Source organism: Poeciliopsis prolifica, unplaced genomic scaffold (genome assembly GCF_027474105.1).
Source record: "Poeciliopsis prolifica strain line A6 unplaced genomic scaffold, Auburn_PproV2 SCAFFOLD003, whole genome shotgun sequence".
Classification (NCBI taxonomy): Eukaryota; Metazoa; Chordata; class Actinopteri; order Cyprinodontiformes; family Poeciliidae; genus Poeciliopsis; species Poeciliopsis prolifica.
Window position 1 is genome coordinate 9,128,183 of NW_026562378.1, and position 15,227 is coordinate 9,143,409.

General features: G+C 40.4%; 1 protein-coding gene across 3 annotated transcripts in view; it reads left to right on the plus strand.

Annotated features, from left to right (window-relative positions):
* Positions 1 to 15,227, plus strand: part of kif21b (kinesin family member 21B) — a 63,728-nt gene that overhangs the window by 20,117 nt on the left and 28,384 nt on the right. For all 3 annotated transcript variants that reach the window (XM_055026982.1, XM_055026984.1, XM_055026985.1), the window contains exons 2-23: positions 1,795 to 2,017; positions 2,803 to 2,985; positions 3,990 to 4,139; positions 5,152 to 5,286; positions 5,583 to 5,762; positions 5,857 to 5,972; positions 6,063 to 6,258; positions 7,162 to 7,351; positions 7,458 to 7,521; positions 7,613 to 7,843; positions 9,703 to 9,826; positions 9,903 to 10,041; positions 10,205 to 10,393; positions 10,468 to 10,667; positions 10,755 to 10,862; positions 11,470 to 11,786; positions 12,128 to 12,308; positions 12,716 to 12,919; positions 13,007 to 13,108; positions 13,704 to 13,869; positions 14,823 to 14,883; positions 15,058 to 15,106. In XM_055026982.1, the coding sequence (XP_054882957.1) occupies positions 1,795 to 2,017; positions 2,803 to 2,985; positions 3,990 to 4,139; positions 5,152 to 5,286; positions 5,583 to 5,762; positions 5,857 to 5,972; positions 6,063 to 6,258; positions 7,162 to 7,351; positions 7,458 to 7,521; positions 7,613 to 7,843; positions 9,703 to 9,826; positions 9,903 to 10,041; positions 10,205 to 10,393; positions 10,468 to 10,667; positions 10,755 to 10,862; positions 11,470 to 11,786; positions 12,128 to 12,308; positions 12,716 to 12,919; positions 13,007 to 13,108; positions 13,704 to 13,869; positions 14,823 to 14,883; positions 15,058 to 15,106 (3,508 nt within the window). The remainder of the gene's footprint in view (positions 1 to 1,794; positions 2,018 to 2,802; positions 2,986 to 3,989; positions 4,140 to 5,151; positions 5,287 to 5,582; positions 5,763 to 5,856; positions 5,973 to 6,062; positions 6,259 to 7,161; positions 7,352 to 7,457; positions 7,522 to 7,612; positions 7,844 to 9,702; positions 9,827 to 9,902; positions 10,042 to 10,204; positions 10,394 to 10,467; positions 10,668 to 10,754; positions 10,863 to 11,469; positions 11,787 to 12,127; positions 12,309 to 12,715; positions 12,920 to 13,006; positions 13,109 to 13,703; positions 13,870 to 14,822; positions 14,884 to 15,057; positions 15,107 to 15,227) is intronic.

The following is a 15,227-nucleotide window of genomic DNA, read 5'->3' on the forward strand; positions in this document are numbered from 1 at the left end:
CATCACTTACAGATAAGTTAAAGTGTTTCTTTTATATAATTTACCTAAACTTACTCCAACTTTCCTCTTCCAGTCTGCTCTCTGTAAATCGTCAGGCACATCATTTACATTTTACGTGTTGGAACTATGTAAAACTGTTCCTACCCAATTGAAATATAATTTTGTTTCTCCTGTTCATTTCTGACGTCTAACTTGAATTTGTAGTCCCTGCATCCTTTTCCCTAAATGTACAAATTTGCATTTCTATAAATAAACTGGTCAAACTGGTTCTGTTCATCCTTTCGAAAAACTTCTTTACATGGTCAGTTGAAGGAACTGAGCATCGTTACCAAAATGTTGTGCTTTGTCTAAAACTCTAGAGTTAGTTTATGTCATGACTAAGAGTAATTAAGACAAAAACGTTAAAAACACTCGGTATTATCATTAATTAAAAGTGACATGTTTGGATCTATTTCAAATCAAGACATACAATTAAAAACATTTCATGTCCTTTCAATCCCATGTGTTCCAAAAAAAAAAAAAAAATCAGCACTATAAAAGGTATCTTCGCTTTTTTGAAGTTTTTGTTTGCAAACATTTAAAATGGGCTAAAAAATCTGGAAAAGCATTGTATAGAAATCTGTATGTTTGTGGGGATGCACTTTTCTTTTGGCATTTATATAAATTTGACCAAACATATTATTTAGTGAGGTTACGAAGAAATGTAGTGTCTCTATTGCTGTATTTTGACCAGTAGATTTACTCTGACTCAGCTGACATCCACACACACGTGAAACTAGACCGCAGCTTGAACAGACAGTGCCACGGAGTCTGACCTCATTCATTTTCTCGCACCATTTATCTTGATTAGTGTCAGAAAAAACTGTTCTGGTATCTGGTTTCATAGATTTTCAAACAGTAAAAAGACCTTTTTTTTTTTATATAAAAAACCCCAATCAGTTTGATTTGTGAGCAGAGAAAGTGACTGATACTTACTGTACATGAAAAAAAGTTTTACTGTTTTTGAATTTTCAAGATTTTGATTAAAAAGTCTGAAACCATTAACGTCTTTTAATTTGTTATGATTTAGTCTGATTAACAATAAAAGCAGGCATTTAGTTAGTTTTTTAAGTTTAATGAATTATTTTTGACATGCTACTTTAAATAATCTAGTGAATTTGGGAAGCCCCTTATTTTTGCTAAAGCATCTCGAGCCATTTTCTCACATAATCCCCACAGACTTTTCAGGAGAAAACTGCAGAGTTTGGTCCAGACGTTTCCCAAAGCTGCCGTCCACACGTATACTTCACACCAGAGGATTTTCTACTTGAGATGCATTCTCACTGCATTTTTTTTTAGCAGCTATATAACGCAATACCTAATGAAATGATCCTGTTACGGAAGATAATGCAACAATTCATGTCAGGAATGAAAGCAGAGGCTGTTAGGCGATTGTTTTGTATCACCTTCACTTGTAATTACAATAGTGATGAATGGATGAAAAGGTTCACACAAGTCAGCAGATACCAGTAGGCACCCCCTCTCAGCCACAGCAAATGCTCTCAAAGATTTACTGCCTATGTGTGTCCTTAAGATGTCCGGAGGAAGTTCTGCAAATATTTGCATATTTCCGTCATGCAAGCGAGTAAAACATTCAGATTCAGTTTGGTGTACTGTTTGGTGCACATTTTCACTGGAAAGATGTTAAAACTGCTTCTGTTTATGTTATACATTTCCACATTTAAATCTCTCATCTTGTCATAAAATCCTCCTTGCTTGATTTTTATGTCCATGTCGTTACTCCTTATCTTTTAGGATTCGCCCTCAAATGGCCAAGGAGAAGATCGAGGGCTGTCACGTGTGCACGCTGGTCACACCAGGAGAACCACAGGTCCTCCTGGGAAAGGACAAGGCCTTCACGTACGACTTTGTGTTTGACATTGACTCAGAGCAGCAGCACATCTACCAGGCCTGTGTGTACAAGCTCATCGAGGGCTGCTTCGAGGGCTACAACGCAACCGTGTTTGCTTATGGACAGGTGCGACCACGAGGCTTTGTAGATTTGGAGTTATTTAGTCTGCAGTTACCACACATTCACATATCATTGTATGTTAACAACAGAAAGCATGCCGGTCACTGGTGTGGTGACATCAAGCACATCAAAGTACTGTGAGCCATAAAAAAATCACTGTCAGTGTAAATGACGATAGCTAACTGATCATTTGTGGCTTATTTTTATTATTATTATAAACTGTAAGATGTAAGAATGGCTTTTGGATTATTTTTCTACTTTTCCTTGTGAGAGATGTCATTAAAGACATTAAAAAATAATATAAACTAGGCAACATAACTAAAAATAAGATTAAATAGTAGTTCAATGAGAAAGAACTACTGTAGTTCAACAGTGATGAGTGCAAGATTGTTCATTTATTCAGTTGCAGCCATGACTTGGAGTTGGTGCTAAGAGATTCTGTTAATTAATGTTGTCTTCATGCCAGAGGGAAAGTGGCTTCCTTTTAAATAGCCTTAATTTTTAAACACCTCACTGATACTGCAGACGCCGAGTTTATTCAGCAACAACTTTCAAATTGTGTTTTTAGTTCTTTAGCTCACTAATTGATTGTTTTTTGAAGTTTAGACCACCAGTCATGGCCAGTTAAAGTGAAAACCTTTGACTGGCCAGTTGATTACACAGTACATTAACTGGTTTAAGAGTTTTAATGAGCCTTCACTGCATATTCATGGATAGATAAGAAACGTTATGTAAATCTAGGGATGGTAAGAATGTTTTTTTTTTTTCTTTGTCAATAAAATGTCTTCCAGACGGGCTCAGGGAAGACCTACACCATGGGGACGGGTTTTGATGTGAGTCTGAGCCTGCAGGAGCAGGGCATCATCCCCCGGGCCGTTCACCAGCTGTTTGAGGGCATCCAGAGCAGGAGGGATCGAGCCCAAGAGACCGGCATCCAGCCGCCAGAGTTTAAAGTCAGCGCCCAGTTTTTGGAGGTGGGACACACGAAAAGATTTGATCTAACATTTTGAAAAGTTCTGGATCAATAAATTTGGTTGTTGGTCCATATTAATGCCAAGCAGAACATAAAGGAAGCAACAGGATCAGCCTTCTCATCCACAAACAGGATGTGACAGTCTGAAGACAGATGGGCTGTGATGTCTGTGTGTGCTTTGTGGGACCTGATTAATGTTTGCCATTACCTCTGACATTATTCCTCATCACTGAGGAGCAGAAGACGGATAAGAGCGAGGAATCAGAGAGAGGGCGGGATGCTTGTGTAGGAGAAATTAGATATATGGCTACTAATCATTTCCTCGGGGGATTTCTGGAGAGTAAGTGTGAGGGGCGTGTTGGGAAGGGTTCTGTTGTACGTTTGGGCGTGTATGTTGTGGTTTCTTTAATGATCAGGTTATAACAGAAATCCTAATAAAACCAGAAAAATAATAACCTTTTACAAACAGCTTCTACTACTTTCTTTTTTAGTCTGTCCTGCTCTTTGATATTAATGTGTTTTCTTTTAGCTTTTGGGTCAAAAGTTTATCCGTGTTGATGGTAAACAGATGGGTGTGTGTTTGACATTAGGTGGGAACAGCTGAGCTTTCAGTGGCCCTCTGTGACCTTTGACTTGGCTTGTTTGAAAGAGGTCATTATTTTGAATGTTGTTCCTGGAGATTTAATTTTTTTTGTGTGTGTGTAATTTGGGTGTAATGTGCAGTCTGAAAAAGTGCTTTTATTATTTACCAGGTTACAATGAGCATAAATATAAGAATGGTATAAAAAAATTGTTTAGGAAAAAAATGTACTAGATGCAGTGTTTTTACATTATCTTAAAATGACATTCTTTAATTAATTTGCCTTATTACACTTTGATATTTAACATACTACACTTCAGTAATGTTGTTTTTGAAACTAGAAAAAAAATAGAATTTTGTGATTAAAAAAAAAACTAAAAAGAGGCAGAAACTCTGACAGTAAATATCTCAACTCCTAATCGTAGTTGTACAATGAGGAGATCCTGGACTTGTTTGATGGAACCAGAGATCCAGAGAGTCGCAGCAGGAAGTCCAACATCAGAATCCATGAGGACGCCAACGGCAGCATCTACACCACAGGAGTCACTTCCAGACTGGTGCATTCAGAGGACGAGGTGGGTCCTGGTTTATATGGGTGGTCTTTTTATAGCCACGCAAACTGGGCAAGAGTTCACCAAGTTTTTTTTCTTTTTGGTGGTATTCTATAATTTTTTTTATGTGAAAATGCATCAGTTTTCCATACTGTTAGAAACCATCTTTTGCTTATATACCAAATTTTGTAGGATCTTATCACTTTCACGTTTATCCATCAGACACTGCCTGCTGCACAAGTCAAGACCATTAGCTGATTGATATCTAAACACATAGAAGACGTTTTGTATTAACATATTTTTGGAAACACTACAGCACCTTTGCAAAGTACAAAATTGTGACTTTATTCTTTAACTGAAAATAAAAAGTAAAAAAAAAAATCATTTCCACAATGGTACCATGCCAGTAGTAGTCAGTAATTGTGGGAGGAAAAGACTTCAGATATTATTTTATTGACTGATATTTGTTAAACGCAACAGAACGATCAGAGGAATTAAATGGCCTAGGCATGATTTCCTGATTCAGTCTGCATCACTATTTCAATCATTATTCAGAGTGTTGGATAGAAACGAATGATAGCCTTATTTGTTTCAGCTCACCTGGGCTCTAATTTCCCAAAAATATAATCTATTTAAAGACCCTTGAAGATGAATGGATGCTCCTTTTGTGACAAAAGACTTAAAGCAGCAAAACAGGTTGAGGGGGAGAGAGTGTGACAATGAAGGAGCGAGGAAGGCAGATGCAGGCAGGATGATTAAAAAGTTAGGAGAGGAAGCACCAGGAGGGGAAAAAAACATGGTTGACAGATATTCAAATGAGCAGAGATGAGTTTGAGTTGGGAGAGGGCCAGATAACAATTTTTCCTTCTAAATGATTAAATAAGTATGCAAGATTTTGAATTCCTCTGGGCAATGATGACAAGCATTAGCATAAAATTAGATTTTCTTTTCAAAGTTGTGTCTGCTTTAACAATTTTCTCTTCTAATTTTAAATGAAAAGTCTGCAAATGTCCTGTATGTTTGGCGTGTTTTGCAGCTGCTGCAGTGCCTGAAGCTTGGGGCTCTGTCCCGTACCACAGCCAGCACACAGATGAACGCACAAAGCTCCCGCTCACATGCCATCTTCACCATCCATCTCTGTCAGATGAGGGTCTTTCAGCAGCAGCAAATGGTAGGACTGGAGGTTTGGAGTAGAGATGTAGAGAGTGCCTTGAATGTGAAAGAGAAATAAGTAAAACGTTTTCAGAAAGCATAGTTAGGAGGTCTAGCTTAAGGTGTGTACAAGTTTCATCATTTTTCTAAATGAGACTGGGCAGACGGAGAAGACAAAGATAGCATAGATAAATGGAGTGTGTTTTCATATAGAACTGAATAAAACAGAATTGTAAGGAGCATGCAAGCTGGTGAAATAGTTACCAGTTTGAAGTAAGATGCTGAAACTCATTGCTTGCCTCTTTCTTGGAGCAGAATGGAGGAGAAGAGAACGGCGAAGTGAACGGCGTGGACTCCTCCCCCATCGCCCAGCCGGAGTACGAGACCCTGATGGCCAAGTTTCACTTCGTGGACCTGGCCGGCTCAGAAAGGCTCAAACGCACGGGGGCCACTGGAGAAAGGGCCCGAGAGGGAATCTCTATTAACTGTGGACTGGTGGGTCAGAAACAAAACAAGATTGGATCATCAGTGCATTTAAACATTTTGCTCTGTTTAAATGCTGTTTGGTCTCTTCTCCTCTCTGTGTTAGCTGGCTCTTGGAAATGTGATCAGCGCTTTAGGTGATCAGACTAAGAAAGGCGGACACGTCCCTTATAGAGACTCCAAACTTACCCGACTGCTGCAAGACTCGCTGGGAGGCAACAGGTACTCAAACTGTATCTTCAAGTGTAAGAAAGTCTCTAATTTATGAGATATGTCTGAAATGAACCGAGCTGCTGATTCTCTCCTCTTTAGCCGCACAGTCATGATTGCCTGCGTCAGCCCGTCAGACCGGGACTTCATGGAGACGCTGAACACGCTGAAGTACGCCAACCGTGCCCGAAACATCAAGAACAAGGTGGTGGTGAACCAAGATAAGACCAGCCAGCAGATCAACGCCCTGCGTGCGGAGGTGGCCCGACTCCAGATGGAGCTGATGGAGTACAAGGCGGTGAGTGATGGATGTTAGGTGCGTGCTTTAGGGGGAAAAGGAGGTGATAGATAGAACCAGAAATGCAAGAAGCCATTTTGGATTAAGCAGAAGGGGGAAGATCGAAATGGAAAGTGGCAGGTTGAAGAAGAAGTGATAACACCTCGTCGGTGGGACGGATACTAAAAAGAGAGCAAAGGAGGTGACAAGATGAATGAAACCGAGGATACTAACTGGACACAATACAAAAATATAACAAGAACTTTGTGGTTAAGCTGAGTAACATATTAATAAAAAATACAAACATTTAACACATTTAATATTAATACCAATTGAACTTCTCAGCATTTGGAATAAAAGGATATGTGACTTGATATATTTTCAGATCATGATCTAAAGTGTGGTGTGTATATCAGTGAACTTCCCATGTCAATTGAAACAGATTTCACTACATTTACAGCAGCAATGCTTTTGGCTCAAGAACCACAAGTGTAGAAATATGACGTAATAATATCGGCACCTTTAGGGGCTACTTTTCTTTAGCTTTGACTTGTGTGACTGAAACAGACAAACAGTTGTTTAGCTTGAGGTTACCATGGTTGCCTAAGGGAAGAGACTCTAAACTGCAAGCTGACCTCTGAGTGGTAAGAGATGCGATGTGACTGTAGTCTAGTAATGGACTGTGGCGTGAGCTGTGACTAGATACTGGCTCTCAGTTTCAGACATAAACAACTGATTTTTTCTCCCCAAACCCAACAATGACTCCTTGAAGAGCCACAGACGATTGCACTCATTCTGAACAATGGCGCAGTGTTCGTTTGGGATGCAGAACAACAGCGTTTTTTCCCCCAGCTCTGACTGCTATTCTACTGAAGACCGATTTAGTTTTTATTCACTGCCATGTTTTTGTTTACTTCCATGCAGGGTAAGCGTGTGGCAGGTGAGGATGGAGCTGAAGGCTACAGCGACCTGTACCAGGAAAACGCCATGCTGCAGAGAGAAAACGACTCGCTGCGCCTGAGAGTGAAGGCCATGCAGGAAACCATCGATCATCTCAACACACGGGTGACGCATCTGCTGGCCAATGAGGTCAGCACTCTGCTCACCAAGTCAAGTACGTGAATGCAGAGATGCTCTGCACCTGAGCCCTGCCTCTTACACTTTATATGTTTACCGGTTAAAAATAATCTTAACAAAGTCGACTTTATTTTTACCTGCAGGTGAAGGCAATGAGGAGATTGGAACGCTAATACAGAACTATATCCGAGAAGTTGAAGAACTTAGGTAGGGGGTTACCTGCAAGCTTCCCCAGAGTTGAGAGGAGATTTATGAGCTTAAATATCAATAAACCTTCCCACTCTTCCTACCCTGTTAGATCCAAACTCCTTGAGAGCGAGGCCATGAATGAGTCACTACGACGGCAGGTGGCCCGGCTCTCCTCTCGTTCCTCGTTTCCAGCCTCCGCTCTAAGCCCAGCCCCCGGCCATCCCCCTGGCTCCTCCCCAATAGCCATGTCCATGGAGGCCGAGATGACGGACGTTCTGCGGCGCGCCAAGTTGGACATCGAGCGGCTGAAGAAGAAGGAAAGGCGGCAGAGAAGGCTGAGGTGAAGGAACTGAGACTTTCAAACTGTCTACAATTTGCTTTATCTTTCCCAAACTACACAGTTTGACGAATCCTGTAAATGAAAGTAGAGATTTGCAGTTAGCTCAAAATTATACAATAGTGTGGTGAAGCATGATTACATTAGCTTTAACTGAAAAGGACCAGGAGTTTAATTTTAGTTCTTTTTTACACGTCAGCTAACAAAAACAAGTTACTGATAAAATCTAATTGTACTAATGTGTTTATTAAACCAGCATATAAATGTGTTGAATGGTTAAAAATACAGGCAACAAAACAACCTACTTATCATAACAACAAAAGGGTGTCTAAAGTAATGAGTGGGTGTTCAGCAATCTGATTAAGCTCGTGCAGTTATCCAAATTTCCTCTGATTTTCACTAATCCGTTTAAGAAAAGATCTCCTCTGAATCTGGTTTGCCCTCTGACCTAAGAGGTAAAATAGAGGAAGAGTTTGAACTTCTCTCTTCCACATTCATTCTTATCCAGTTCTACAGAGTAACACATCATTTTCCATGTTTGATTATAAATGCCAGCCACTTCCTCATGGGATCTCAGACTCTCAGCTATCAGGTGGGAGAGATGACGCTTGAGCTCTTTATCTCGATCTCTCCGTCGTTTATGCTGATTAACAAGAGAAGACAAACTCGCCGGGACCATGGAGTGGTACAAATGTTGATAAAAGAACTCAATCTCTCTGGAGTTTCACAGAAAAGTCTCTTTTCAGGGAAGTTGAAATAGTAAACATTCTCTGTAATACCACTGGCAGACAAGCAGGCAATGTTTACAAAAAAAAACAAAAAACAAAATGAAGAATTTGCACTTTGTCTCACCAGCCCAGGTGATCTGGCTGGACCTCACAGAAACTAACACATAGAAAATCCAAACATAAATAAAACCCTTCTAAATTGAAAGCGAAACAGTGACTTCAAACACCTAAGCTTTATGTAAAACAATTTCCTAATTTCTCCTGCTCAGCTTGGATTGATGCACCTGTGCTGAATTTTTCAGCCTGAAAGGGATTAATGTGCTCTGCAAACATGCTCTCCTGCCTCACTTTCTCTTTAAGAGATTCATCCAAGTCAATTATGACTCTGGGACTTTGGGAGAGTTGGAGTGCTATCAGTGCTGGGTTGTAATGCTGGCAGGGACACTAAAAGGTTTCACACAGTTAGCCATGGGGTCATAAGAGACAAGAGTAGGAATCTAGCAGACTAATTGCTTAGAAGTGGTGGCAGATGGAATTGGTGATAAAATCTGTGAAAGTAGGAGCAAAGGGGAAAATAAAGCAAGTAATAAGACTTAAGAACCTAATGGGAAGATAAAAGTTGATGTACTTTAATGGACTATGGCAATTACATTAGAAGACTCATTTTCTCTGTGAAAAAAAAAAAAAAAAAAGCCAGTGTTGCAAATGTTGCTGGAGCATAAAGCAACCATTTTAGCATCAGCAGTCATGCAGGGCGATGAAATACATTGATATTATTAGGACTGAAATGATAAATCGATTACGGAAATAACTAATTGATTATTTGATAACTGGAGTTTACAGACTAAATAAGAAAAAGGTGATTGGCTGAAAAGCAACATATTCTGTACAAAATGTACATACATTTGGCATTTATTATAAAAAAAAATGCACTTTTATTTCCTATATAAAAAAGGTTGTAGTGGTCAAATGAAAAATCTGTAGAATGTCAACATTTTTTAATCTGATTAATCATCAGAATAATTGATGGATTAATTGATTACTAAAATAATTGATAGTAGCAACCCTAGATGTTGTATATGTGTTTATTTTATAAACACCTTTTACCCAAAACCACTTTTCTATCTCCTGCAGCCCAGAGTTGGAGAAAGGTCTCAAGAAACGAGTAAAGCTGCACACTCAGGAAAACGGGGAGAGTCGGCGAAGCGGCGAAAATGGACAGAATGGAGAGATCGATTCAGATGACAATTACACCGAGGTGAGGTCTTCGTCCTTTACCATGTCATCACCATACAGGCAGAACAACATCTTAAATAAAGTGTTTGCCTCTGTAGGATATTATGTCTCCACTGCAGGAGGAGAGCGGCTGTGAGGAAGATGAAGGCGAAGATGAGGAGGAGGGCAGGGAGGAAGAGGACGATTTTGACAGTGACGAGAGCCTGGTGGATTCAGATTCTGACTCGGATGAGAAAGGTAATTGCAGACTCTACATTTAGTAGTTACACTCACAATGAAAACATTTTAAAAGTTCAGTATTTAACATGTCAGTTTGGACTGATAGTTTTTTTTAAAACTGTGCATCCAGTTCTTTCTTAGACTGGAGTTCCAATAATTTTTTGAACCTCCCAACTTGCAGCCAACTTCCAGGCAGATCTTGCCGACCTGACCTGTGAGATTGAGATCAAGCAGAAGCTGATCGACGAACTGGAGAACAGCCAGCGGCGGCTGCTAATGTTAAAGCTCCAGTACGAGGAGAAGCTCATCCTGCTGCAGAACAAGATCAGAGACACGCAGCTGGAGAGAGACCGCGTGCTGCAGAACCTCAGTGAGTGAGGCTCGGTAATCCTCAATTAATAACCCTTCGGAGCACCTATTCAACGTTATTACATGCCTACGCAGTGTCCATGGAAAACTACACTGAGGAGAAGGCCAGCAAGATCAGGCAGGAGTACGAGAAGCGCCTCAAAGAAATGAACCGTGATCTGCTGAAGCTGCAGGCAGCGCAGAAGGAGCATGCACGTCTGCTCAAAAACCAGGGGAGGTATGAGCGGGAACTGAAGAAGCTCCAAACTGAAGTCAATGAGATGAAGAAAGCAAAGGTAAGGGGGAGTCGGGAAGAATTATTCTGACAGAATGATAAGAATAAAGAAATTTATTTGAGTTGCCATCCTCCGGGCTGTTTGCAGGTGGCGCTGATGAAGCAAATGAAAGAGGAGCAACAGAGAAGGAGGATGGTGGAGGCGAAGAGGAATCGAGAGATTGCTCAGCTTAAGAAGGAGCAGCGGCGACAGGAGGTGAGGAAGCTTTTAAAGATTGTGTATTTGGAGGAGATGTGTATTTGTGTCCTCTCAAGAGGACATGTATCAGCTTCACTGGATTGTAGCTATCCGTCTTTAATATTTTGCATATGCATTTAAATATTTGCTCCACTGCCAGAAATAGAAGAAGCTTTGAGATACGAGAGCCAATATTTCACAACATGCAATGTTTAAGCTGACTTACCAAAGAATCTTTTCGGAAAGGGAAGATAGAAAGCCTGAAGAAAAAATAAATGCAAAGCTGTAAAACACTTAAAAATGGGGGTTTATATGTAATCAGTTTACATTCTGCATCTTGTTCTTCACATTAGCACATATTCTGAAAATATTACCTTCCCATTTGGGTTCTGTTTGCTTCTTTGGCGCAATAGACAGTACACAGTGATGCTGTAGGCCTCGGTCCTAATCCTTTTATCTAGGGCTTCATCTTAAGTCTTAAATCCCTTCTTGATCAGTACTTTGTGAACTTGTGTGAAAAGTAAACACTTTGTGCTACGGAACATAAATAAAATTTAAATAAAAGAAAAAAGCCGTCTATGAACTCTAAATGATGCTGAGGCTTGTATTACTCTGACGACATCAGTACCAGATTCGGGCGCTGGAGTCTCAAAAGAGGCAGCAGGAGCTGGTGCTGCGTAGGAAGACCCAGGAAGTGACGGCCCTGCGGCGCATGGCCAAGCCCATGTCGGACCGCGTGGCGGGTCGAGTTGCCCGCTGGAACCAGACGACTCCAGTTACGGACTCCGGAGCTGATTTGTCGGCCAACACGACGGCAAGCAGCTCTGAGGCGGAGACTGCGAGGACTGTGAGCGGGCTGGTGCGCCAGTGGAACAACAAGAACAACGCATATGGATACATGGCAGAGAGCGAGGGGAGTGTGGATGGGACGCGGGTGATTAGGTAAGTAATTGTCTTGTTGCATAAATGGGGCTGAATCTGTGCAGCAGTATTCACCTCCCCTTCCTGTCCAACCTTTCCACCTTTTGACTCGCTACAACCACATACTGCTGTGTGTTTCATCAAGGTTGAATGCATTGGGACAAGTAATGCTATTGTGAAGTTGAAGTTTCTTTAAAAACATAACAGTTTTATGAGTAAAAAATGAAATGTGTTGATTTTATGTTTTCAGTCCCCTTAGATCTGATGCCACTGAAGGAAATGCAGTGAAATTCTATTAGTACTTAGAAACAGAACAGTTTCATCATTTGGGGATGTTTTTCTTCATTATAACTTTCCAACAGCAGGAAGAAGCTTCAGAGGAAGCCAGCGGTCCTGGGCAGCACTGCACCTGCAGGCAGAGCCAACAGCTTCTCCAAGTCTGCCCGTCTGAAGTGGCAAACCCTTGAGCGTCGCATCATGGACATCGTCATGCAGAGAATGACCATCTCCAACGTAGAAGCGGACATGGATCGCCTTATCAAGGTGTGGGAAGGTGTTTTTAATATGTTTAGAAAATGGGATTTCTTTTCCTTTGTTGGAGTTACCTCGTTGCATGCCACCAGATGAGATGAGCTGTCAGCAGAAATTAAGCATCAGATTGAAAACGAAGCCGGTAGCAGCTGTTTTGACTCGTTCATGTCAGTAGATAAGAAATGAAACCACTGTGAGGACCTTGGTTCCTCTTCTTCCGTTGTGTGTGAGTAAAAGCAGCTCTCTGCTGTGGTCACTCTAAATTGCAACACCTTAAGACTAAAACCAACAAAGGTGTTTAAGTATGTATCAGGCCAAATGAAAAATGGATGTGAAACAAACTCCAATTACTTTTATTGTTTTAGAGAATTATGATTAATTTCTGAAAGCCTGTGCTGTTTGTGTTTTTGATGAGTCAGAAGCGAGAAGAGCTGACGATGCAACAGGAAGCTCTCTCACATAAAAGGGAGGTACTGATGGCCGACGGCGAGGGGCCAGAGGCGGAGGACCGCCTCCTCCAGGAAGTCAACGAGGAGATTGAGGTGCTGAATGCCAACATAGACTACATCAATGACAGTCTGTCTGACTGCCAGGCCACCATCGTGCAGATAGAGGAGACCAAGGTAAGAAACATAATTACATGAAAACACATCTCTGTGTGTGTGTTGTGATGCGATTCCTCCATTGATGCGAGTGCTGTTTTTAATCAGGATGAACTGGACTCGGTGGATACCTCAGTGGTGATCAGCTCCTGTTCCCTGGCTGAAGCGCGCCACCTGCTGGATCACTTCCTGAAGGCTTCCATTGATAAGGTGAGTTAACATGAGGAAAAACAGAAGCACAAAGACAAGTGAACCGATTTTTAAACCTTTTTATAGTTGCTTGTGTTGCAGTTGTAAAAGGTTCCTTGTATGTCATCTAGTGGTATCTCTTTGTACTACAGCAAGGTTTCATACTGGAATATTAAAAGTTAATGTTATACAATTGTATTGCCACATTTTCAGCTCTGATTCAGGTTTATAGGAGTATAAAAAGTTGTTTTCTTTATTGATAATTAAGAATAAAGTAGTATTTCCAAGCAATCCTATATTGGATTATTTTGAAAGACAAATTTTCTCTTGCAAGAAAAGTTCTGGATAAAGCCTTCATGACCATGGCTTTGATTTACTTCCTTAAAACCTTCCATGTGTTTGTTTTTTAGCTGCTAATTATAATGACTCATAAGAAAGGCTCCACACAAATAATAAAGTTCTGCATTTCATTCTGTGCCTTTGGAGAAAGTTTGAAGCTTTGTAGTTTGAAAAGTTTGACCCCAATTAAACCACTCAAATGAAAGTTATTAAATAAAAATGTAATCTTCTTACTCTCCTTGTCTATTTCTTTCTCTGCCTGTGTGACTGTGTATAGAGCTTACAGGTGGCTCAGAGGGAGGCGCAGATCCGACTGCTCGAGGGTCAGCTGAGGCAGACTGATGTGATCGGCTCGTCTCACAATCACATGATCCTCGACGCGCTGAGAGAAAAGGCCGAGTGCATTCCTGAGCTCCAGGCTCTCATCCACAACGTCCAGCAAGGTGAGAGCATTTCTTTTTCTATTGGAATGCAAGACAAAACATAAACTAAATAAAATGAGGGAAAAGTCAAATATTTTTTATTGCGTTTGGTTTGCTTTATTTCACCTTCTTATCATTTTAGGAACATTTAAGGCATTACTCTTAAGATTTGTTGTGTTCAAAATGTTTACTTTAGATCAGCAGCCACTAAATATTTGCTTTTGCTCGCCGATCAAGCCTTCTCTTGAAACTTGGGTTGTGCAGCTCAGGAATGTGTCTAAAGAAATTACCATTGGTCAAATCCTGCACCGCCTTTCACCCCAAGATTGTTTAATTTAGACAAACCAAAAATTACAAAATGTATTAGTGGCCTATAGATTAATATGATTTCTTAATATTTTACTACATATTTTACATAAAATTTTGATGTTTTATCAAAATTGAAAGGACAACACAAACCACACAAAGCTTTAGAAATTTTATGTGAATAAAAATGTAAAAAATAACTCTAACATGCATTTGTATTTAGATGACTTTACTCTGATAAACCTAAATAAAATCCAATGCCACCACCCTCGGGCACTTAAGACTTCTCCTATGTAGTCTAATTGAATAATAAATTCAGCTGTTCTGTGAATGCCTCATAGTTAACAAACAGCATCATGAAGACCAAGGAACACAGCAGATAGGGTGGAGATTAAGATGTTTAAAGCATGTTCAGGTTATAAATCCCAAGTCTGAACATTTTACAGAGCACTGTTCAATCCATCTTATGAAAACAGAAGGAGCATGGCTGAAAACTGAATATAGTGAAAACCATGTTGGCTCTATTCAAGCACATTAGCGTGTGCAGCATAAAACATCAAAGAAGGATATTTCACCAACAAGGCTGTGTCACCTTGTTTGTCTGAACATATGATTTGTCCTCACTGTTTACTGTGAGCTTTCGGGTTTTGTGCTTTGTTTGTTTTCAGAAAATGGTTACGCCAGCACAGACGAGGAGCCCTCTGAGTTCAGCCAAGCCTCTGACAGCAGGTGAGCCGTCAGCATCTCCACTTTACTTCCTCATCATCAAAAAATCTGAAAGCACACGGCTAACATATTTTGGTATTGATCATTTTGTCCTAATGTGGAAAAAATGCATTAAATCATCTCTAAAAGTTATGCAACATCTGTTTATATTGTTTCACCTTTCTGTGATTCATTTAGTGTGTCACAGATGAAGGAATCCAACAGCCAGGATGACTTTAAAATAAAGGTAAAGCTCTTTATATAGAGGAACAATATCACTTTGTATTGGTGTTTGAGGTTTTTGTCTGCCTGCTTTCACTGGTTGAAACCACAGGGAGGCAGTAGAGGCAAACACTTAAACCTTGATG